The sequence below is a fragment of the Psittacula echo genome (genome assembly GCF_963264785.1).
Source record: "Psittacula echo genome assembly, chromosome: 3".
NCBI lineage: Eukaryota > Metazoa > Chordata > Aves > Psittaciformes > Psittacidae > Psittacula > Psittacula echo.
Genome location: NC_137736.1, coordinates 117,331,888 through 117,355,262, shown reverse-complemented (window position 1 = coordinate 117,355,262; position 23,375 = coordinate 117,331,888). Strand labels below are relative to the sequence as shown.

At 39.1% G+C, this 23,375-nt stretch overlaps 1 protein-coding gene across 1 annotated transcript in view; it reads left to right on the top strand.

The window, feature by feature from the left end:
- Nucleotides 1–1,169: 1,169 nt before the first annotated feature.
- The window catches only part of CEP295 (centrosomal protein 295), a gene marked incomplete at its 3' end in the record, with an annotated part of 42,552 nt that continues 20,346 nt past the window's right edge, over nucleotides 1,170–23,375 (top strand). Inside the window, exons 1-17 of the mRNA XM_080613802.1 lie at nucleotides 1,170–1,194; nucleotides 3,251–3,384; nucleotides 5,108–5,308; nucleotides 6,516–6,640; nucleotides 7,532–7,625; nucleotides 11,325–11,438; nucleotides 12,790–12,930; nucleotides 13,711–13,894; nucleotides 14,784–14,957; nucleotides 15,886–16,107; nucleotides 16,198–16,301; nucleotides 17,853–18,065; nucleotides 18,876–18,973; nucleotides 19,100–20,129; nucleotides 21,098–21,269; nucleotides 21,397–21,549; nucleotides 23,056–23,256. Coding sequence (XP_080469928.1) covers nucleotides 3,277–3,384; nucleotides 5,108–5,308; nucleotides 6,516–6,640; nucleotides 7,532–7,625; nucleotides 11,325–11,438; nucleotides 12,790–12,930; nucleotides 13,711–13,894; nucleotides 14,784–14,957; nucleotides 15,886–16,107; nucleotides 16,198–16,301; nucleotides 17,853–18,065; nucleotides 18,876–18,973; nucleotides 19,100–20,129; nucleotides 21,098–21,269; nucleotides 21,397–21,549; nucleotides 23,056–23,256 — 3,334 coding nt within the window. The 5' untranslated portion in view covers nucleotides 1,170–1,194; nucleotides 3,251–3,276. The remainder of the gene's footprint in view (nucleotides 1,195–3,250; nucleotides 3,385–5,107; nucleotides 5,309–6,515; nucleotides 6,641–7,531; nucleotides 7,626–11,324; nucleotides 11,439–12,789; nucleotides 12,931–13,710; nucleotides 13,895–14,783; nucleotides 14,958–15,885; nucleotides 16,108–16,197; nucleotides 16,302–17,852; nucleotides 18,066–18,875; nucleotides 18,974–19,099; nucleotides 20,130–21,097; nucleotides 21,270–21,396; nucleotides 21,550–23,055; nucleotides 23,257–23,375) is intronic.

Here is a 23,375-nt window from a genome sequence, read left to right as displayed (position 1 = left end):
AACATAGGGGGTTACTACAGCAGTTAGCTCCTAGTATAAAGTTATTTTTCCCCTTTTCTAGAAGAAACTGCTTTAGAAAGTAGCTATACTTTGCACTCCCATTTCTGCTTAAGACAACCGCTCATCTCCTTTGTACCTGACACGTTCTAAGTATTTCTTCCATTTTTCAGCAGCAAATGGGAACATACTCAATACAAAGAAACCATCTATCACAGCCTCTGTTGCTTCATCCATAACCGCAGAATTGCTTCTCCCCACATGAACATAACAAGTTTTTGCTCAGCATTATGTTCCTCGTGAATCCAAGATACCATGACCCCACATTCAAACCCCAGCTGCTGCAGGTCTGGCACATTTAGAAAGAATGTCTGGTCCTGTTTAGAAAGAAAACTAAAACACGAGGACAAAGCAAAGAAGCAGACAAGTATTGTTGCAGACGTTAGTTAAAAAAAGAGGTTTATAAAAGAAAGATCAGCACTGGTTACAAGGCTGAGGCAGCAGCACAGATACGCTCATTTATCTAAATTTACTCCTACTCATAGAGTGCATCCAGAAGAGGTTGAATACGAAGTTGCATAGAGGTAGAACTAGTGACGTAAAAGCGTTGAGCTTTATTCTGCTCCCTCACCATGTGCAGTTTAGCCCAGAGCCCTCCCACAGAAGCTTTGGCACTTAGAAACCCTGACTGAGGAGGGCTGCGGATGCAGTGGTGAGAAACTGACAGTGATAAGCCCCTTTAAGCACATATAGCAAATCCCGATTAAGTGTGCAAAACATTAACCCTATTTAAATTAGCCCTTACAAAGGGGCTAACCAACCGACGAAATCTGGCCAGAAAACAGCTGCGGCCTTCCAGGTCCTCCCAGAGCCCCTTTTATAGCCGCAAGCTTCCGGCTGTGGCCGCTTTCCCCAGTTCCCATTGGTCACCTATGGCATCTTTCCCCTGTTTCCATTGGTCACCAGAGGGTAGGGGCGGGGCTCGGCCGCCTTGAGAGGCAGGAAAGCACGGCCCATGCGCATGCGCGCTGCTCTGACGCGCTGGGACTGGTGGCGGAGCGGCGAGGGTAGCACTGCGCATGTGTGGAGGCTGATTCCGCCGCGACTCTTAGTTTCCCGCTGCGCCTGTAGCTATTGGTTGCTGAAGGTGAGGTAGCGGCAGGAGGCGGTCGTTGGTGGCGGCCGTGAGGCGCGCGGGTAGGTGCTGGCAGCCGCGCGGTGGGGTTGCTCTCTTGCCGTCCCTTCCCCCGCTCCCGGGGCTAGGTGAGGCCGTGCCTTCCCTTCTGTCCGCATAGTCCTCCTCAGCTCGATCTGGTCCAGCAGCCGTGGCCCCGCGGCGGTTCCCCAGAGATCGGGCCTCCAGGGCAGAGCTGCTGGGCGTGGGGGCTCCGTCCCGGTCATCGCCACTGAGGCGGGTGCCTGAGGGCTGAGCCCCGGCGGGGGCTGCCTTTCCCGGCTCTGGGGAGCTGATCTGGGCAGGAATGTGAGAGGTGTTAATGGTGCTCACGAACTTCTCTAGGTTCCGGGAAAGGCTGACTTAGTTTCACCTGTTGTGAGTTTACTGATGGCTTTGTGCTGCAACTGAATCTGGGCAAATGTTGGCTGCTTTACTGTGGCGTTCGCGTTATCTGCTTTTGGTTTTATCCTTTAAGTGTTAGATCTAGAGTTTGTATTGTTCATCCTCTTAATTTTTTCTTTCGTTATGGGAGGGGGGAGGGAGGTGGTCATTTGCTCCTTAACTGTGTGTATTGATAAGCTTCTGTTTTCTTACCTAATGACCTGAATAAGGGAAAGCCAGCAGGAAATATAATCTTCTATCCCTGTTTATCCTGTAATGAACTTGGGATTCATTGGCTTAATAACCCTTTACTGAAAGTATCTTGTGGATAATTAGAAGATGCTCCGAGGGCTGGAGCACTTCTCCTGTGGAGACATGCTGAGAGCGCTGGGCTTGTTCGGCCTGGAGAAGAGAAGGCACTGAGGAGACCTTAGGACAGCTTCTAATACCTAAAGGGTATTGGAAGGGTATCTGGAGAGGGGCTTTTTACAAGGACATGTAGTGACAGGACAAGAGGGAATGGCTTTAAACTGAAAGAGGGTAGATTCATGTTAGATACGAGGAAGAAGTTCTTCACTGTGAGGGTGCTGAGACGCTGGCACAGGTTGCCCAGAGAAGCTGTAGCTGCCCCATCCCTGGCAGTGTTCAAGGCCGGGTTGGATGGGGCTTGGAGCAACCTGCTCTAGTGGAAGGTGTCCCTGCCCATGGCAGGGGGTTGGAACTGGGTGAGCTTTAAAGTCTCTTCCAACCCAAACTAGTCGGTGATAATTATTTTGGTTTTACAACTGACCTGATTTCTTTAGAATGTGTTTGTGGGATTTGTTTGTTTAAATTTATTTACTGAAGAGAACTCTTTCCAAGTGTAACATGTTGGTTAAATTCTTAGTGTTACGTGGATTGTTCAGTTTTGTTCATAAGCTTTTGATTTTCAGAACTGAACAGTGGCTTTTGAAAGTTTTGCTGGTTTGTTTTGGGAGAGTATTTTCAGGGAATGCATATTTAAACATCAAATAGATTCTTGAGGGAAGGGAGAAAATTTGAACTAGGCTGCTTATCAGACTGAGAAAGTATTTTTTCTTTCTCCTTGAACCAGTAGATCCTGGTTCCACAGCAAAATTTACAAGGAAACAATGTTTGAAAAGGTTGCTTAAGAAAACTTCAGTTACGGTTTTTAGTGTTCTAGTGAAATGCTTGGCATGCAGACTGTTGGAGTTTCACATCTTCAAGGTAGAAAACCTTGGACTGCAGTCAAAAACGTCAACAAACACAGTATCTTGAAATTGCTATGAGAACATTTCAGTACGAAACACCTACGTGCCCACCTTGCTTTCCTGTGTGATAGCTTTTTGTTGGGTTTTTTTCTTGTTTTGTTTAATCTTCCCACATGTTGGATGATGTTCAGTATTCACTTTGCAGTTTTACCTGTCAGGTCCACAGTGTAGAATGAGAATGTAAAGCTGTTGCAGTTTGCTATATAGCATAATAATCAAAAGCAGTATGTTTGTGACTGTTGACAAAGACAGTGCCAATGTCCTTGAGTATATTTGAAACAGACTTGAACAGTTGTAGCTCATGCTCTTAGAGGCTGTGATAGGTTTGTAAGATGATGGCAGTGTTGGTTTGGTTTTTTTTTTTTTTACCTGGTTTACCTATATAATTCATGCACAATTTTTGGTCTTCATGTTGTTCTCTCAGAAGCTGATTATTCAGCGTTTCCAAAAATGAAGAGGAAAGTTGCGAAAGTTGGGCAATTGAGGCTTAGTCCTAATGAAGAAACCATGCTGCTGAAAGAAGAATATGAAAGGAGAAGAAAGCTGAGGCTGCAGCAGGTGTGTCTGTGGTTTTGCGTGTTATTTTATTTAGTGGTGTAACAAATAATTTAGGAAAAGGAACTGAATATTTTATTTCATGTAAACTAAATCTCATGGTTGTAATATTCTAGAATCATAGAATCATTTAGCTTGGAAAAAACCTTTAAGATCATGCAGTCCAACTGTTAACCCAGTACTGCTAAGTCCACCACTAAACCGTTTTCCTAAGTGCTACATCTGTATGTCTTTTAAATACCTCCAGGGATGGTAACACCAGTGCTTCCCTGGGCAGCCTGTTCCAATGCTTGATAACCGTTTCAGTGAAGAAACTTTTTCTGATCTCCAGTCTAAACCTCCCATGGCACTGCCTGAGGCCATTGCTTCTTGTCCTATCACTTGTTACTTGGGATAAGAGACCAGCACTCACCTCACTACAGCCTCCTTTCAGGTAGTTGTAAGAGAGCAGTAAGAGCTCCCCTGAGCCTGCTTTTCTCCAGGCTGAGCAACCTGTTTCCTCAGCTGCTCCTCATCACCCTTCTGCTCCAGACTCTTCACCAGCTTTGTTGCCCTTCTCTGAACACACTCCAGCACCTCAATGTGAGGTTCCCAGAACTGAACATAGGATTCAAGGTGCAGCCTCACCAGTGCCCAGTACAGGGAGACAATCATTGCCCTGGCCCTCCTGGCTGTGCTAGTGCTGATGCAGGCCAGGATGCCATTGGCCTTCTTAGCTTCCTGGGCACACAGGTGGCCAACATCCTCAAGAACTTTTCCTCTGTGACAGCTTTCCAGGCACTCTTCCACTAGTCCCACCCCCAATATTGTATATTAGATTTCTATTTAGTTTGTCAGTAACTTTTGTTTTTCTCATGTTTATTTACTACTAAGTGCATATTTTGCTCATGAAATGTCCATTTGTTAGATTTGCTGGAACAAATGTTCCAGAATTTCTTCTTCCCTACTAGCTTCCCAGTATCCACCATTTTTATTTGGCTGTGAACATGCAGTTGTCTCTCTTCTGCTGGTGTGTCACTTGTGTGTCACCTTCTACAGTGTTCCAGGAGTTTTCACAGTGATCACACAGAAGCAATAAGACAACAGCTGTTAATATGGAACTTCAGAGCTTTCCTCTAGATGAACTGAATTGCTGCAATATGTCATAGCTCAAAATGCTTTAGGTATAGCTCCTTTTAGGATGTCTGAGCAGAGTACTTTAATGTTCTGAAGAACATGCCTGTTCATCTCATCTTCCTACTGTTTCTGTTCTGCTGTCCTGCTGTTGCACCACAGGGCTATTTCTCCATTTCTCTTACTCTTTTCTTAGCCTTCCTCTGCCTTATCCCACACAAGCTGTTCAGGTCTTTCATGTCCTCAAAAGATACATCTTAAAGATGTTTACTATGTACTAATTTTTCACCCTCTTGGGCTTTTTTATATGTTGCATTGTAATAGAAATCTTAAAAAATTATTGTGTTGTGTTTTTGGGGAGAAGGATATTTCAAGCAGTTTTTGCATTTTATTTATCAGTTGTATGTTGCCTTTGGACTTTGAGTGAGACATTTAACTACAATTAAATTTATTATTTAACATACAGAGTTTGGGAAAAGGTAACAGTACTTTCTGAACAGATTGTCAATAGAATAATAGATGAGATGGAAAGCTGAAAAGAGGATAGAGTATATTGTGGAAAGACCTGCAGTAAAAAGTAAGTTGATTGACAAAATAAATGCTGTTTCTGCAGGTTAGAGAGCAACAGAAGTATATCGCCTTGCAGATAAGACAGAAGGTAAAGCAGAGGAGAGAAGAACAACTGCATCAGTTAGAAGAGGCACTGAGAGCTGAGTGGCAGAAAGCGCAGGATGAAAAGATGAAAGCCTTAGAAGAATTTTATTTATCAAGCCTAAGGGCAATTGGTGAGGGTCACCGACAAGCCAAGGAAAATGTAAGTGAAACAGCTTAATAGTCTTGTCAGAGAAATTCTGGATGCTCTAGAAATACCAAGATTGCAGGTTTTTATATTCTTTATCTTACGGCCCTAATACCCAAACCAGCAGCTTTAAGAATGGAAGCTTCTTGGAAATCTTTATGTTCTTTTTTGCAGGTATCATTCCGTAAGACCAAGATTTAAATGGTCTGGCAGGCCCATTTGCTGAGGCTTTTGCTATGCAAACTCTTCAAGTTATTTATGTTAGATTGTATACATATATGATAGTGTATATTTGTACTTGACTAAATTGCACATGGTGAATCATTGTCTCAAGTATGTCAGCCATATAATAACTTTTTTCTCTACCATGTAACAGTGTCTTTTCTGTGCTTAGGAAAATACAGGCTTTTTTCTTCATTTCTCAAGTGACTTGGAAAGTCTTGGTAAGGGCTTACGAGGCCTTTGCTGTCAACTGGTTCACTTCTTAATTCTGCACCTATAACGTATTTACACTTCCTTAAAAATCCTGTAACTTGTGTAGGCTGTCTTTGAGAGATCATTGAGGTTGTTAGGTAGAAATTTTCCACAGATCTGATGCTGAACCAGATTTATAGAAATCAGTGCCACAGATTTCTTGCATGGATTTTGCAGGCTAGCTTACTTGTTGAATTAGTTGAGCTTTTAACCCAGGTCAAATAGCATTATACCTTTCCATACTCCAGTGTCTCTAAAAAACAAAAAAAAGGAGTCCTAAAAAAGGAGTTTTGAAAACTCCTTTCTGATGCTAGGAGGGATGAGTTTGTGGAAAACTGTGGTACCAATGGCATAGAGAACTAATCATAAATGTTTCTGTTGAGACACGGTTGTTGTAGTTTATGACTGAAAGGTAGTAACATGTTTTCTCTTGTACAACATTTGCTAAAATGGATAAGTATATTTATATTACCATCTTCACCAGAGATGCAGAGAAAAGCTGAGGTTTCCACATTAATATTTTGTTACATTGTCTGAGGAATGTGGTAAATTTGCTGCTGTTGGTGGTAGAAAAGAGAATGAAGATAGCAGAGAAGGAAAAGCTATTATTTAGGTTATTTTTGCTCTAGTACTGTAGAAAGTGATTTTGAGCTTGTGATTCTTACAGCAGAACTTAATTTGAAATACCACGCTGGTAGTTTGAGGAGTAAAACCCTGTATTAAGTGCTTGTGATATTTTATTGTTAAGGAACCTGACTTAGAAGCTCTGGCAAAAAAAGCAGAGGAAAGGAGACAACGAGCAGAGAAGAGGCATAGGGAAGCCTTGAAAGAACAGAAGTACCAAAAAGAAAACTTACTTCGTGAGCAAGCCCGGTATGCAGTAACTCCCTGGTTTCATTAAGCACAGAGTGCATTTTACAATGTCCCAAGGTGAAAGGCAGAAGTGCTTCTTGCATTGAGCTTTTTGAATCTTGAAATTGTATGGGTTAGAGAATTCATGCTGGTGGCCAAAGCTTGTGGATTTTGATAAGAACTAGTTTTAAGAACAAGCTGGCCTTGCAGGCTCTCAAGGAACAGGGGCCTTTCATTTTTCTATTGCTGTTTTCAGTCGAGATTGTTGGCTGACAGGTATTCAGTGACATACAAAATGCAACATTCTCAGGCCAATACCTGATGGAGAGTTACCTACCTGAAAAAAGGACTTAGCGCATTTGTCATGGTCTTCCTTCTTAGCATGTTTGGTGGTTTTGGGAGGGTTAGGGTCTTTTAGTTTGCTTGGGTTTAAACAGATTGGACCAAACTTGGGCTGGCATGAAAAATGAACTGTGTAGTCTTGTGGACAGTTGCGCTTGAGTAAGAGCTGAGACCTATTGATTAAATACTTAATTTTGTCCACACTTGAGTAATTAAAGTATGTTGAAGTGCTGCAGTGCTTCCTGAAAACCACAGTGAAAGGCAGGGATATATCTTTTTTCTTTAGAAGCTTGTGTGTATTAACATTTTTTCATTGCTGCAATAGATTAATTTTCCAGTGCTGCCTTTCAGCACAAGTTCTGTTGACTTTCCAATGTGCTTGCCTGTTCCTATCTCCCAAACATTCAAGTACATCTGAATCTGTTTATTTTTAGGTTTGCCTTTTATTTGCACAGTCATTTTTTGCACAGTCATTTGCTGTCATTGTTGCTTGAATTATTTTCCTTCTGTCTTTTCTTCTCTTTCTTTTTGGGTGGGGATATATGTGTTCTGATTTTTTTCCTCCCCAAGACGAACAAATGCACGTAAACATGCTCTGGAAGTAGAAAGACAAAGAGCAGCCAAAATTGCAAGCCTGCCACCTCCTCCACCACATCCTCTTGAGGTATGTATCCATGATTCCATAGTAATCACAATTTCAGGATACCATAGAATGTAATGATTATTTATTGCTTCGATATCCAGAATTGCTATTTGCATACATATGAGAGTGGTTCAGCAAAACCCAAGAAAATTACTGACTTATGTGTATTAGTGTAGGGATTGATGCATGGACGGGAAGCTGCTAGGAGGGACAGGAACCAGCTGACTCTGGGGAGGTGCTTGGGTGGCAAATATAAGGAATTCTAACTGCGCAATAAATCGTTGTTGACCCGCATTCCTTGAATGCTCTATGTCTCAGCCCTAGTTCGGAGGGAACTAGTGCTTCCGTCCCTCACCACACAAGTAGCGAGAAACTACATTAGTAGACTTCTTGCTACCAAGCTTTGGTATTGGTTTAGTTCTCTTCTCTTATTATGTGTGGATTTTTATTTCTTGTCTTCTGAGATCCTATTTTTGTGGTTAATACTTCATTTAAACTTTATCATGATTTCATTTTTATTTAATAGCCACAGTAGTGCTAAACTCTACAGTGATCTTTCCCAGCATGGACACATCACCTCAATATTCTAGATGATGTAACAGCTAAAAAGACACAGTACTATGTAATGCTTTTCATCTAATAACCTCAGTAATGCATCTCTCTTTCAATTTTAAAATGTAGAATTTCCTTCTCAGTCTATTTTTTGACCAGGGCAATCAAGAAGACTTTGTTCAGGTTTCTCCAGGTTCTGGTGCATTTGTGATTGTGTTAGATGACAGGTCTGGGTCAGTACCTGGCTAGTTTGGGTCAGGTGTCCTGTCTCTGCTTGCTCCCAGCTTCTTGTGCCCTGCTTCACTGTCAGAGCATGAGACTGAAAAGTCCTTGGTTGGGGTAAATGTTAGTTAGCAACAACTAAAACACTGGTGTGTTATCAGCCTTGTTCTCAGACAAAACCAGCACTGCACCAGCTACTATGAAGGAGGAAAATAACTGTTATAGCTGAACCCAGGACAAAGTATTGCACAATCATAACTTCCTTTCCTGGAAGTCTACAATGTAATGCATTTCCACCCGTGAACACATGTTGTTTACTCACCTTCTCAGCAAACATGATTTTAGCTGGTTTTAAGAGAGTTTGCAAACAGCTGAATTTTCTACAATACCCAGGCTTGCTTTTAATGAATTCATGCTTCGATAATGGCAAATTGAATCAACAATTCTGCAGATATGTTGTATTTTTGTTGAGGAAAGATTGCTTTGTTTAAATGTAGCACAGTAGTCAATGTGATCCATGTAAAGACTAGCTGACTTGGAGCCTTTTTCCTAGTTTTCATATCTGTAAGGATTTTAATCCTTTTGTCATAGGTATATGTTGGTAGAAGGGCAGAGGATGAAGAATAAAGTTATTTTCTTGAAGGAGTAACTGGGTGTCATGTACTGCATGGGGTAAATGCGAAGTAATTGAAAGATCAGAGATGATTAGAGCTGTGGCTTATTCCCAGTTCTATATATAGAGAGAAAACAAAAGATGTTAACTGTCAATTTTAAGGGAGAGGGGGGGAAATCTGGGGCTTTGTCTTGCAAATGTATGACTCAAAAGGCACTGAATTTGAATTGCTTAACTTTAAATCCTATGAATTACAGCAAATTACAAGGTCATCTACATAAGCATGCTTATTTTCTTGAATCAATTTGCATAAAGAGGTTATTAAACATAGTTACAATCATAATCTGATGCTCTGTTGCAATAACAATTGAATAAAATTTCATAAAATGGAGCTCAGACAGTGTTGTTACTTACAACATAAGGAACATTTTCTTAATATACTGCAATTATTGTTACTTTACAAAAGAAGTTTTTTCCTCTAGATATCTTGCCATAAGTTTCATTCTCAGAAGAACGGCTTTTAGGAATAGAGGCCTTATTTAGTTAGCCCAACTGTTAAGTTACTTAATTGAAGTTAAACTGTAAACACCGATTTCTTGGCAAGTGTCACAGACTTTTTATGAACTTAATTTTTTTTATGATCTATAACATTATATATTGGAAATGCAACCCCAAAATGTTACTGTACTCTTTGTAAGTATTCATATTCTTCATTTCATGAGACATTGCTGCTCCAGTTTTGCCAGATTTTAGTATAGAAAGATTTACTTTTCTTGGAGGGGGGATGCTTACAAACCTCTTGATGGAAGTATGTGTGACTTCTTAAGTGCAGTAGTTCCGCCATGAGGTGTCATAATGTTACAAGTACTATTTTTTCAGCCTCCAGTGTAATTCTTGCATCTTCGCAGCTCTTGAATAGAATTCTGGAGATGTGATTGTAGTTATTAATTAGTGATTTGTTAGTTTCACATTTTATTTAATAGTTCTGAAGACTAAGGTTTAATTACACGTTCCGAAAATAACACAGTGTAGGTCAAGCAGTTGGTAGTCTGGCTAATGAGGTTTAGTTAGGGGACTTGTCTGTTATCAGAGCTGAAATTAGTATCTACAAGCATTTATGTTAATTTACTACGATATATTAATTAAGAAAGCAATTTTTAAGTAGCATTTTGTACAAATGAAAGTTAAAATCTGTATGGTTTGCTTTTATTTGTACATATCTTTTTTTCTTTCCTACTAGAATTACATGCATTTGCTTTATAACCATAAAATAAGCTATTGATGTTCTGTTGGTAAGGCTAAAACTTAGTTGCATGTCATAGAATTCTTAATTTAAAGACTTGACTCTCTAAAGTCTTTCTAAAATAACAAGAGATAATCAATGCTAAAATTTGCAATGCCTCATCTTGCATAGAAAGAAGTTTGATTCCTGAGACTTAATGCTGCTCTTTGTATGTGTGCATTTCTTTACAGTCATGTTGGCTTCAAGCCTCTCAGGCTGTGAAGCTTGCTGGTTTAGTTAACGTAAGAATGCTTTTTAAGGAGAAATCTAGGGAGGAGGAAGCTGAGAGAAAATAAATTGAGATGTCAGAAGCACAAAGGGAGCTCCTACATAATACTGCTTCCTAACCTAGCTACCTTACCAGAGAACTTCAGGCTGAGCCAAAGAAGAGGGAAGGTCTGGTTGCTCAGTGTTCAAACTCTTTAGCACAAGAGTTGGAATGTGGTTGTGTACCCAAAACTTTAAAAAGCAAACAAACAAAGCCAAAACAACAAAACCTTATATTATCTGAATAGATACTTTTCAGTGAAGTTATGGAAAATGCTCTTTTCTCTGGTCAAATAATAAATTGGACAGAATAGTTCTGAGTTTTGTGAAGAAAGTCAGTATTTGAGAAGTGTTATTTTGCTGTTAGGTATAATTATATTGTGGGTCTGTGGTTGCCCTGCTTTGAGGTGAGTGTGACAGCTGTTGTAAGTGGGCTTTGTATTAGTGCATCAAACACAAGTGCTTTTAAAGTAAGGTAATGATTTTGAAACATTAAGGTAGAGCTCTTGACTGTCAGTTTTTGTGGAGGAGCTTGCATTAGGCAGTTAGATGCTCTCAGTTATTAAGCCCTCTGGATCTGCCTTGTGCTGATGTCTTTTATTAGTTATTAAATGTATGTAAAATTTTAAACACAGGTATTTTCAGAAGAGAATTCAGGAAAGAATTTGGGGGAGTGGCTTTCTTTTAATACTGGTTTAAGGCTACAGATCATTTATGTTCTGTTCAGTTGCTTTGCTAGTGATACTGTTCTCTGATGCAGCTGTACTTGTACTTTTCGTCCTAGAATTTTGAAGTGAAAAAGGCTCCTGCAGTGAAGCCCTATAGTGCTGACAACTTTTCTGTTACACGTCACCATATTTCTGAACCTTATGTGGACAGAGAAGAGGATGGAGAGCAGGTGATTAACTCCAAGTATTTGTGATACATCCTTCCGTAGATCTTTCTTGATATTGCACACAGTGTCTGGATATCAGCAACTCAGTCTTCTAGAACAGGTTGAAAAATGTGACCTTGTATAAAGCACCCATGTCAAAACTTACTGATCAGAATCTGAGATGGGGAAACTTTGTAAGACCTTTTGTGTGCTCAGTCACTTGTGACTGATTGTCATTGCATGACAATCCCACATGAACAGATCTCTAAGGAGGTAAGTTCACCAGACTGTCATGACATTGGACACCCAAATCTGCTTTGTGGCTTATGCTAAATTAATAGTTACAGTAGCCCTGCTTTTTCTCTCTTTTTAGCTATGTACTCCCAGTTTTGCATAGTATTTGTGTTCATCTGTTCATGCAATCAGTGGTTTTGGCTTGCCAAACTGGCAGAAGTCTAACTGGGGAAAAATAACAATGCCAAATGGGAAAGTTTGCTGAAGTTTACAATAGACACAAACAAAGGCCAAAGTTAGATCAGAAGAAGGGGAGGAGCTGGAAAAGCAAGAGATGGAGCAAGAGCTTAGCTTTTAGAAGTGATTTTTGAATTAAGGCAATACTATTTAAAAGTGAACCAAACAACAGTTTGGCTTACTGTTAGTGTGAGACCACAGTCTGAGTGCCTGTTCTGCATCAGCACTCTCAATAAATTTGGTTTTGTGAGTATTTTCTTAAGTGCATTCATGCAGTTTTAGGTTTTCCTAATATTTGAAGGACTAGACACAAAGTAAGAAGAGGCACTGTAGTTTGCGCAGCTTTGTCATGGAAAAATCTAAAACATTAATTTTTGTGGCCATATTTATGTGCAATGACTTTTTTTCTTACTTAAGTAAATTTAATTGTCATGTGTTAGTAAGGTTTTTCTTATTTAAAACATTTCAGATGCTTCTGGTTTCCCAGAAGGGAATTTAAATGCTTCTGGATTCCTGCTCCCTCCCCACCTTGTTTAAAACAAATCCATGAGGATAGAAGTAGTCAATCTGTAATATGAACCATTTTATTGATTTTTACCTTGTAATGTAGGAAAAATAGCCACTGTGTTATAACAGATCATACAGATGATTGTCCTTAGTACAACTTGAAACTAGAGCACTTTGACACCTACACTTGTGTAAATACACATATTTTTTCCAAAGGCTAAAAGCTAGTTTGGTCCTGCTTGCAACCAAGAACTATAAATTTTCCAGGGTTTTCATATGGCATTCTATGTCTCTTTTAAAGTGCTTTTGCTGCAGGATTATTCCCTTATTTATTGTTACATATGCTTTAAAACTATTACAAAGAACTTCATGCACTAAACTGTTGATTGACTGCCAGCCAGATGCTCGGTCAGCTGCTGAAGAAGAAGGAAAACGTTTGGAGGAACTGCATAAGGAGACAGAAAGGGAGAGAAGAGAGCAGCTTGAAAAGGCACATGTCCGAGGGAGTCACGCCTTGAAGAAGGTCCATTTGGCTCAGGTAGGTGAAGTAGTTGTGCATGTTTTTAATGTCAGAATGACCAGTGTTAAGTAAACTGTATGTAGGTGATTAGTAGAGGAGTTACAATTACAAGAGGCAAATTGATGGGCTAAATGGAGTTCTCAGGATGTATTGAAAACACCATCAAACTCTGCCTAGTTTGACTGTCTGGAAAGAGGCAGAATGAAAGAATATGCTTTAATTATTGTTATTTTCATGTTTGACTGCCCTTAGCCAGTTGGTAATAATCAAGTTAAACTTTTTTTAATAGATGATGAGTTCTACTTTTCCACATAAGCTTTAGTTGGAGTTGGTTATTCTGTGCTTTTTGGGGAAAAAATTAGTTTATTATTAAGAAGGTAACAGTTGGGGTTTATTTTTGGAAAGCTTTTCAAAGTTTGTTTTACTTAGATTGATGTTCTATTAGTGTAGAAGTCTGGAATTACTGAAACTGTTTCCTTTAAGAAGTAAAAGCTGAACTGCTGGGAAAGGTCTTCGTACTCAGAGGTATGCTTTGAAATTTGTTGTATTGTTGTGTTACCTTCCCAAGTATTTTTGGAGGCTAGAGACAGCTAAAGCTTCCTGCTTTTTACTTGATGTGTGTGTTTAAAGGTCAGATACAGCCTTCTTCCGAGGAAGTACCTTCTCCCTAGAATAAAGATAATTTTAAATTAAGGAGTAAACTAACTTCATAGTAACCAAGCAGAAGTGTTTTATCAGTCCTGACGTATGGTTGTCTGAATGTGAACAGTAAAAGTTTGTTATCCTTTATATTTGAAGGACAGGGAAAGGCTACTGAAAGAACTTGAGCAAATGCAGAACATGGATCGGATGCGCAGAAGACAGATTGTAGCGCAGATGCCACCTCAGCTTTTTGTGCCTCCATACAAACGTATGGAAATAAAAGAAGAATGGCAGAGAGAGTTGGAGTTTGCATTTGAAGATATGTATAGTGAAGACAGGAGTAAGTAATCTGTTGGAAGCTGCTGAATCCAGTAGCCTAGTGAAGGAGAGGCTGCTGTGGCTGCCAGATCCCAGGCTGGCTGGTTCCCAGCTGGTAGCAAGGCTGTGTGTGTATTCACAGTAGGCACACACACAAACAGGCTTTCAGTACACATACACCCAGCTGGCCACGCAAGCCCTTATATACCCATATGCACACATGCATACAAAATAGAGGACTTCTCACTCTGGAATACAGCTAGAAATGGATTTAATGAGAAGATGACACAGACTTTCAGGCACAGTGCAGGGACATACATATGTACTGACTGGGCCCTTTTATTCCTGTATTCTGATATTTTTCCTCACACTTGTTCCTCCCCAAGCTAACTCGATCCTTTCCCTGCCTTTCGTTCCTCCCCTAAATATTTATGATAACCATATAAGCTCAAGATCATCTTCCCATGTGTCCCACACCCCTTATAGGCAGTAACCCCCTCAGATCATGGGAGAACTCCTGTTAACTAATCTTTTAGGATTTCATACCCAGACCATGCTGCAATAGCCTTGTGAGCAGCCAGGACAGGGTGTATCTTTTCCCTGACAAAGTTATTGGGATCCTCCTGTGTGTAATTGTTCCTGTGTGCTGCTTTCTGTGTAAAGATGATCCTTTTATCACAAACACCTTAATTTTGAAATACATAGTATATTCTGATGAAAAAATCTGTAGAATTTGTGAATTAATGGATAACTAATGATCTAAACAATCTTGACTCTTCTATTTTGGAAAAAAAAAAAGATAACTAAACTTGTTGTGAAAGAAGCTAATTGTTATTTGAACTTCTAAGGATTTGCAATGTTGTTGGCATTTTATTCCATTTGGTTGTTTTATGTTGTGATCTTTTCATTAGAAATGAAAGAAGACCTCATTTTGCAGTTTGAACCACAACCTCTGCCAGCCCCTTCTGATAGATCTCAAGATAATGACCTTGATATCTCTCTGGAGCAAGAATCAGCTTGTGACACTCAACCAGAATCTGCTGGTGACACTCAGCCAGAAGAGAAGGTCCCCAGTGACTCAGAAGGTAAACCCTTTAAACTTTAGATTTAACTTAAACTTCTGGTTTTATAGTAGAAGAAAGGATACTTAGTTTTAATATATCAAATAAATTAACTTTAGTATTAACTAAAATGTCTGTAGTACATTCCTTGAAGGTTGTGAAGTATTTTAGTATTCAGTGGTTTATGATGTTTATCACAGATGCTTTAATGATTATGAATTTAAAAATTGACTTGTTTTTCTAATATTCTTCAGTTTATTGGTATACTGAGAATAACTTTTTAATTGTAAGAACTACATTGTTAGCCAGAATTATTCCTGTATAATTAGTGTAAATCATTGGATGATGCTGGTATGGGAACTTCAACAGTTTTCATTTTGTGTTTTGAAATATTTCAAGGTTAAAGTTTGATTTTGTATGCAAGTCAGCTTATTGTATGTCTTTTATGTCCAGGTTTGTGATCGGGTTGCTCCATGTTGTGAGTAGGCTGCAGCGAGTATGTGTGTGCATGAACTGTACAGGGTAACACGATGTGAACATGAAACGTGTTGGTGAACTTTGCTGCTTGGCCAAGTGTTTCTACCACATTCCTTTGGTGGCACAGGCCATTTCTTGGTGTTGCATTGTGCCAATACAAAGGAGAGCGCAGCAACATCTAGGTGGGCAGTGGCAGGGGAATGGTACTACTTATTTCTGCAACAGTACGTTTGGTGGTCTGGCTGTGGAACAGTGTAACTAGCTTAGCCCTCCTATTGTAGCATGCAAAGACAAAGTACTGCTTCTCTCTTGCAGGTAAGAGAAAATACTGTTAAGCTTTTGAACTTCGTAATATGAAGCTATTTGTCCAACTGTGCAAGCAATTAAAAACAAAAAAAAAAAAAAGAGGTTTGTTGTTTTTATGATGTAAAGATGCGCATTACCCAAAACTTTCAACAGTATATATTCTTTATAGATCATGAAGAAGCAAAACCTCACCAACTTCAGTCAAAACTTGCCTTAAAGAAATTGCTGAACAAGATTAGAAGCCAAAAAGAGTGGACATCAAAAAGTGAAAAAGATACTCAAAGTGAAGTTGAGACTATTGAATCAGGCACAATTGCTAGTGAAGAGAGACCATTGTGCGATTCAGAACTGAACTATGAGCAACAGAAAAATATAGTTTGTGAAGCCAGAGGTATGTAATACATACTTGCAGCAAAATTTGTTGTGTAGGAGCAAAAAGAGCTGGAAGATTGCAATTACAGTTAAATAATGTGTATTTTAGACTCCGTGAAAACGTTGGGTAAGACAGTTGCAGCTGAAAATTCAGTTCTAATCCATCCTCAAGAGCAAGCAGCTAAAATCAGAATGCAAGAGAGACAAAAGTGGGTAAGTGCATGCATACTCACTCCTATCTCAGTTATGGTGTAAAAATAGTGATTTCCAGAAGTCTAAAAATGCTTCGGGCTGTACAGCAGCTATAGACCCTTTTCACATGCTTGTGGCACTTAAAACTTTTACTGTAACATTTTCTGTACTTATCTTCTATGTATTAACCATTTTTAAATGACAAAGCTGGAATTTAGAATAAAGAGAAAAGAAACAGTTTCTTACTATCTAACAAGTGCTATAGGCAAGGGATGCCACACTGATTAAGTTTGAATCCCAGTTGTAAGTTTATATCTTTGCTTCTAGGAGGATGTAGTCAATAGTATACAACTCTGTGAAAACTTTATGAACACTGTGATAACATAAGAAGGTCTGTGGGACTGTGCTTGGCGTGACAGGAGAAATTTACAAGCCTTGAGTATTTTCTATGGTTTATTGTTGGGGTTTGAGGTGTTTTTTGTTTCTGCATTTTCCTAGTTAATTGCAAGAAACCCAGAATCTTGTGTCTCTACGTCTATTGAGAAAATAATAACTTTGTGTGTTATTATGTATATGTCATTTCAGTATGTCTTTCATGATATTTACAGGTTTTGCTGTATCCTTAGAGACCTATGGGCTCTGCTGTGGTGGTTTATCTATTGACAAAAGAAAAGGAAAGTTGAAATTCAGGTCTTGGTGCAGCCTCAAAGTGTAGAGTTGAAGTTCAGATATTCAGGAAATACAAATTTGACAAAGTAGTATTGTTTTAGGGGAGGGTTAAAAAAAGGCAGGAGATCCTCTATGAAAGTGTGGTTACTTTCTTTTATGTTTTCTCCCACTTTGCATCTGCCCAGGGTTATATAGTGCTGTGTTCACATTAACTCTTCTCAGCTCTGGCTTTTTCTCTGCTTGCTCTTCCTGACATCCCCATTCAGACTGGCTCATTAAAGGCTGTTGTCCACTTCATCTTTGCCAGTACTTGGACATTTTTCCTCGTTTCCATTCTCAAAGTACATTTGCTGTTGCAACACATGGGTCTAAGTGGTTTGTAGCTGACAGGTACATGGGAAGAGAATAAAAATAAACAAACCACTTCAGAGGTTTATGGAGTGCTCTGAAAGTGGTTCTACATTAGCTATTTCAGGAGTTTTGGAAGGTTTGAATTAACATTTAAATGTGGTGAACTCTTGATGAAAAGCTCTATAAAATGCAAAGTAGATTTTGAATTCACTGTAAGAAAAAGGCTTCTTTTGCAGTCTCTGGAAAATTATAATGTACCTTGAATAGTTAGATTCTGATCTTACCCATTCTGTTAATTTGAGAACAGATAATAGTGTGATGGTAAATGGATTCAGGGACTATTAGAAATGTCTAGCCAGTAAAACAAAATTATTCTGGTAAACTTTGGAACTACTTTTAAAGGCCTCTGACAATTCTGAAATGCCTTTCACAAGCAGGAGGATTTCTGCTGTAGTTGGAACCAAGTTTTGTGTATGGTGTTTGTGTGTGAGCAGTCTTTTATTTCATTGTCACTTCATCCTGCAGATTGATCCTCATTTTTCTTCTCAATAGAATGAGCAAATAGAGAAACAGAAACAGGAACAGCTGGCCTTGCTTCAACAAATTGAAGAAGAGAGAGCACGTTTGGAGGCCGATCTTCTTAAGATCCAAATACAAACCTGTGTGGAGAAAGCTAAGAAAAAAAAAGAGGAGGAAGAGCAAGGTCAGCTGGTACAAAGCCACAGTGTTCCTTCTCCAGAGCAGCAGAACAAAGTGGAACATGAGGTGAAGAATGATAGAAAATTGTGTGTAGCTTTTTAATTATCCTTATTCTAAAAATCAAGAGCCATTTGCCGGCTTTAAATCACAGCAATCAGGAAAATCAGTTTTTATTTCTTAGGCTATGAATCAGAGGTTCATACATATAAAAGCTTCCTTTTGTTTGCTGTAGAAGCTTGTATTGCTGGACTTCCAATATTGGATTGTCTTTGCATAGTCCCAAAGGCAGCATGTCTGTTTAAAATACCTGTTAGTAAAATGTGCTTAGAGTCATATAATATCAATGCATGTGCATGTATCCTTTTCCAAGAAGGGAAAAAAAAATGGGGGCATGGAGAGGACGACAAAAAGACCTCACCTCTGTGGTTTTGCCTGTCTAAATCTCAAGCAGCTACTTAAAGGAGATGAATTGATTGAGGATGTTTAAGGAAAGTAATAATTTTTTAAAATCTTGAATCATATGCACAACCTCTACTCATCTAAGGATCTGATTGCCTTGAAAATGCAGCTCTGTTGGATCATTGCTCCGAGTTTACTGCTGGGTACATTTATATCTTTGAGCTAAGCTGCTGTAAGCACCATTGACTTTGATGGTGCACGCTACACTTGCCAAGAGAGACTGTAGCTGAAGGCCATCTGTTCCAGAAACTGCTTTAGCCTTATTGCCTCAGGCTGAAAGCTCACAGACATCAAAGGGCTGTACAAAGTGACTTCTATAAACTTAGGAGAAAGAACATACAGCTGAAGGTTGTTGCTTTAATAGTTTTCTGTGAGTTATTTGTATAAGTGCAATTAAAATTGTTTTATTTTGATTAGGCTGGAAACACTACAGTGTCAGAACCCAGGAGTCCTGGAGAAGACAGCCATTTACAGATGATCCGTAATTACCAACAACGCCTTCTACAGCAGAATAGGTACATTTCTTTAGGAAATGGAAGTCTGAGTTGCCTGTTTTAAAATAATATGAATTGCTTTGATTATTGAAATTGCTGTTTATCTTTACACCACTCTAGAAAGATTTGTGGTTTTGTTCTGTTCAGGCTGCACAGACAGACCATCAAAGAAGGTAGAAAGCATCTACAGGAGTATCAGAATAAACTGAAACAGAGACACTTGTCTGCTGCAGCACCTCCAAGGTCTGTGAACACAAAATCAATTAATTTGAAGCCTGTCCCAGAAGCACTTCTACAGAGGCAAGGACTACAACCCACACAGTGCCAGTCACCTGAACAAGTTCATGCACAAGAGCATGCACGATTGCTACCTGTGTTTTCAGGACCATTGTGTATGTCAGAAAACTCATCTTCACAGCAACATGAAGAGCAAATGCATAACATTTGCACTGGCAGACACGTGCAGTTTTCAGAAGCATTGAAATTGAAGCATGGAGACTGTCACTTGCCTTGTGGCCGTCCTTCACAGGAAGGAGTGGGAATGTTGGAAACCTCCAGCTGTCATGTCAGAGAACCACCTCAGTTCCAGTCACCATCAGGGTTAGTCATGAAAGATGTCCCTGCAGTGAGAACACAACCGGAAGCGCAAGTACAACATGTTAGATTCATATTGCCTGCAGAAGACTCCTCTGAACCTTCAGAAGTGGTGCACTCCAGAGAGTTATCTCACCATCAAACAGAGACAAAAGCTAGAGAAGAATCTCATGTAGTTCAGGCAGCCCCAGTTGATTCTTTGGCATATCAGCAGGGATATGCAAAGAGCACCATCAGAACAAGCTTTGAACAATCCCTCAATCTTTCTGAACCCGTGACTGTATCTCATGAGAAATCTAAAGCCCAGGGTGTTGGGGAATTCTTGGTATCAAAACCAGGAGATGCATCTTTGTTAAATTATTGTGGTATCCTGAATTTAAGGGACAGAGTCTTGGCCTCATCAGAAAGCATCCAAGCTCAGCAGAAGTATTTGCAAGAATTGCAAGAGCAGCTAGATGCACAAAGAGAAGCTCTTCTTTCTAGACAGAAACTACAAGAACAACTACTTTTACAGAAGCAAGATAAACTGAAGGAACAGATGCAGAGACAGCAAGAGGCATTGAAAGAATTACTGAACAAGCAGGTGAGCTTTATGAATGTTTTGCATGGCGAATCATCCAGTAGGTGATCAAACCTGTGAATGCTACCAATTAGCAAAGTACCCCATGGAGTGTTGACAGTTTTAGGTGATTTACCATAATGAAAATTTTAATTAGGACTTGCAATTTGCAATCAGTAGTTCTCTTCTGCGAGCCCCAAGAGCACCATTCTGTTCAGTCTAACAGAAAGAGTATGAACTATGCTTGGTCTCTGAACATAATGCCTGTTGAAATGGTTATGTTGTCTGAAGTATCTGCAGGTAGAGTTTTCCTCAGCCGTGTATTAAAAATACTTAATAATAACTCAAAGGATACCGGCAACATTTTGAATAGATCCTTTTTTAAAGTTTCTCTTTTCATGTGTACCTGTTAGGAATGTGGTTTGGCAGCTGCACTCTTGACGTGTAATCTTGCTTGTTTCTGGGTAACAGAAGAAAAATACAAATATATTTTTAGTTCTAGAGAAGCTTCTTTTGTTCCCTTCCTGTTTTAATTCTGGGTTGGGCTTGATTATTTTTTTTTTGGGGGGAGGGGGTTTAAACAGAAGCCATCTTAGAAAAATGGCTGCTCCCCAGAGTCCCTGTCCATTGCTTTTACAGCCTCCAAGCAGCTAAAATTCCTGAATTCAGGAGCTGAAAGAAACTAAAAGCAAATTTTTCAGGAATTTTTCCTCTTAAAAATGCAAAATATTCAGCTCTAATCTAACAGAGACCTTGAAAATGTACATAATTATGTTTTAGCAGATGAGATTTGTAGAGCTAAATAAAATACCTGTATGTCCAAACATTTGTGTAAGCTAAGCAGTCCATCCAGTGTCTTGCATACTTGAAGTACTTCTCAAAGTGCTCAGTATTGTCCTTCATGGAATGCACATATAAGAAAATGTTGGCTTGATAAATAAGTATAAATATGGTCTTTATATACAGTTGCTTCCTCTTCCTACCTTTCTAAGGTGAGGCATAGCCGTGCAAGTGAAGAAATGACAGAGGCACAAAAACCTGACTGGATTGATAGGACTGACTTTTTCCAAGTGTCAGAAAGCTACCAGCAAGAGAATTGTGGCGGGAGTAAATTTCATGGAAGTGAAATGATTTCACAGTACATGGGTCCAGCTGAGCAGACTGGTAAGGCTGAATAGTATTTCTCATTATAATATTTCTCATTTTGCAGTTGAGATGGAGTTCTCTGCCATCTCCCCAAGTTAACTTGAGATCTGTGCATTATTGCAACTTGCAAAACTTTGTTTTACAGAACAGTCTGAGAAAGTCCTATTTAAAGAACAGAAATGGAGATCTTCCAAACCACCTGTGGCAAAAGTCAAGTTAGGGCTTGTTTTGGAACCACATGAACTTAGTGTTATACCAGAAGTAGACACACCGAAGAGTTGCAGCATTTCTTTTGCCGGTAAAACATATATATGGATATAAAAATATATAATAAATGATGCTGTTCCTGAGAAGTAAAGCTTGGAGGCTGTTTTCTGAGGAGTAATTGAGATGATTAATTATGAAATATTAGCTGTTACTGTTGCCTTGTTTTAAGGTATAATTTTTATAGTAGCAAAGTGAGTTATAGCTGAGAAGAGCTCATTCTATTAATGTCTGGCTAGAGAAACATACGACAAAATTTTGCCAAGAACAGGAAATTCAATGTAATTCCATGACTGAAGTTTCCTCTTGATTTCTCTGTTGTGCAAGGTGTGTTAATAGACAACTGTACAATAATTGGGCAGAGAACCATCAGAGTTGATGGCCCATCACAAGGTTTAGCTTTTGAGCGTACTATGAAAGTGAGTGTGAAATCTTTTGAAGGAGTTAGTATCAAGTTTCTACAGAAATTTTTAGACCAACTTTTTAGGGTTTTTTTTTCCATTCCAGACCAAAACCACTCTTTGTAAAAGTTTTGGGGAGGAACTACACAAGGTAATTGTTGTTTTGTAAGTCTGCGTGCAACACTTCTAATTCTCTGTAAGGCCCATTAATTAAATAGCTACAACAAACTGATGCTTTCTAAATGTAAGCATTTGAATTTAAGTCTCTTTATAGCTAAAATTTAATGCATATTTTACAGAAGTTTTAATATTGTGCCAGTGTTTTGAAAAGGGCAAAGCAGAACAATGCAAGTAATTACAGGCCTGTCAGGCTGCCATTCATCTGGAGTAAAATAATGGAACAGCTGATACGGGGGCTTTTTTAATTAAAGCAAAGTAATTAATGCTGGTCAGCATCACTTTCTACACATTAATTCTTGTTGGAGCAATTTGGTATCTTGATTAGACAAGTTTTGTTGGTGAAGGTTTTGATTGAAGAATATTCTCAAAAGCACTTGGCTTAGTGTTATACACATTAATTAAAAAAAGGATTAAAATCAAAATACCTCCCCAAAAAGTTTTCTGAAATACATCCAGTGGAGTTCTAGAGGGAATACTCATTTTCTGGATAATCCTGTGATGATCCACAGGTGATTTTTTTATTCTTACGGAAGGTGTTAGAAGCTGAACTGGAGTTTTTTATTGGATTGAGTGGCAAAAAAGAGCCATTGTGTAGGGCAAGTTGGGGAGAAATGAAGCCAGAGCAGAGGAGTTCTATTGCCTCTGGATCTGGGAAAAACACTCAAAGTTTTGGTGTGTTTGCAATGTGGAAAAATCTGTTTGAATATTTTTAAAATGAAATATTGTAGTTGAGCTAGGAATTATTTTTGGGAAATCTGTGACGTGTAATTTTTCAACCTGTATAATCCATAGGCTGTAATGCAGAGGTTTGTACTGACCTGGTATGGCTGTTAAAATGAAGCATGGTACAGATTCAGCAGGTTATTTCTGTAGGATAGGATGTGCATCTGAATATTCCTCACACAATGCAAACCACTGCATTTCTATACCTAAACTGATTACAAATGTTTTAAATTCAGATAAAACAGATTCTGTTGGTGGAGAATCTTCTCCCATTTCGACCACTGGGGAGTTTTCATATGTGAAATGTTACAAAGAAGGCAGGAGGTTACCTTCGAGCATAACAAACCCTGAGGAACAAATCTCCAATGGAAGTCCAGGGCACAGTAGATTATTACCAGAGGTGCTGCTGATGACTGCTGAAAGTTCACACAATTCAGGTGAGGAAATCCTCTTTCTTCAAGGAATTTTGTGAATGTCATTCTACACTGCTAGTTTTATTGCTATTTATTTGTAGCATATGACTTGACTTGTTAAAAACCAGGTAGTGCTATTTAAA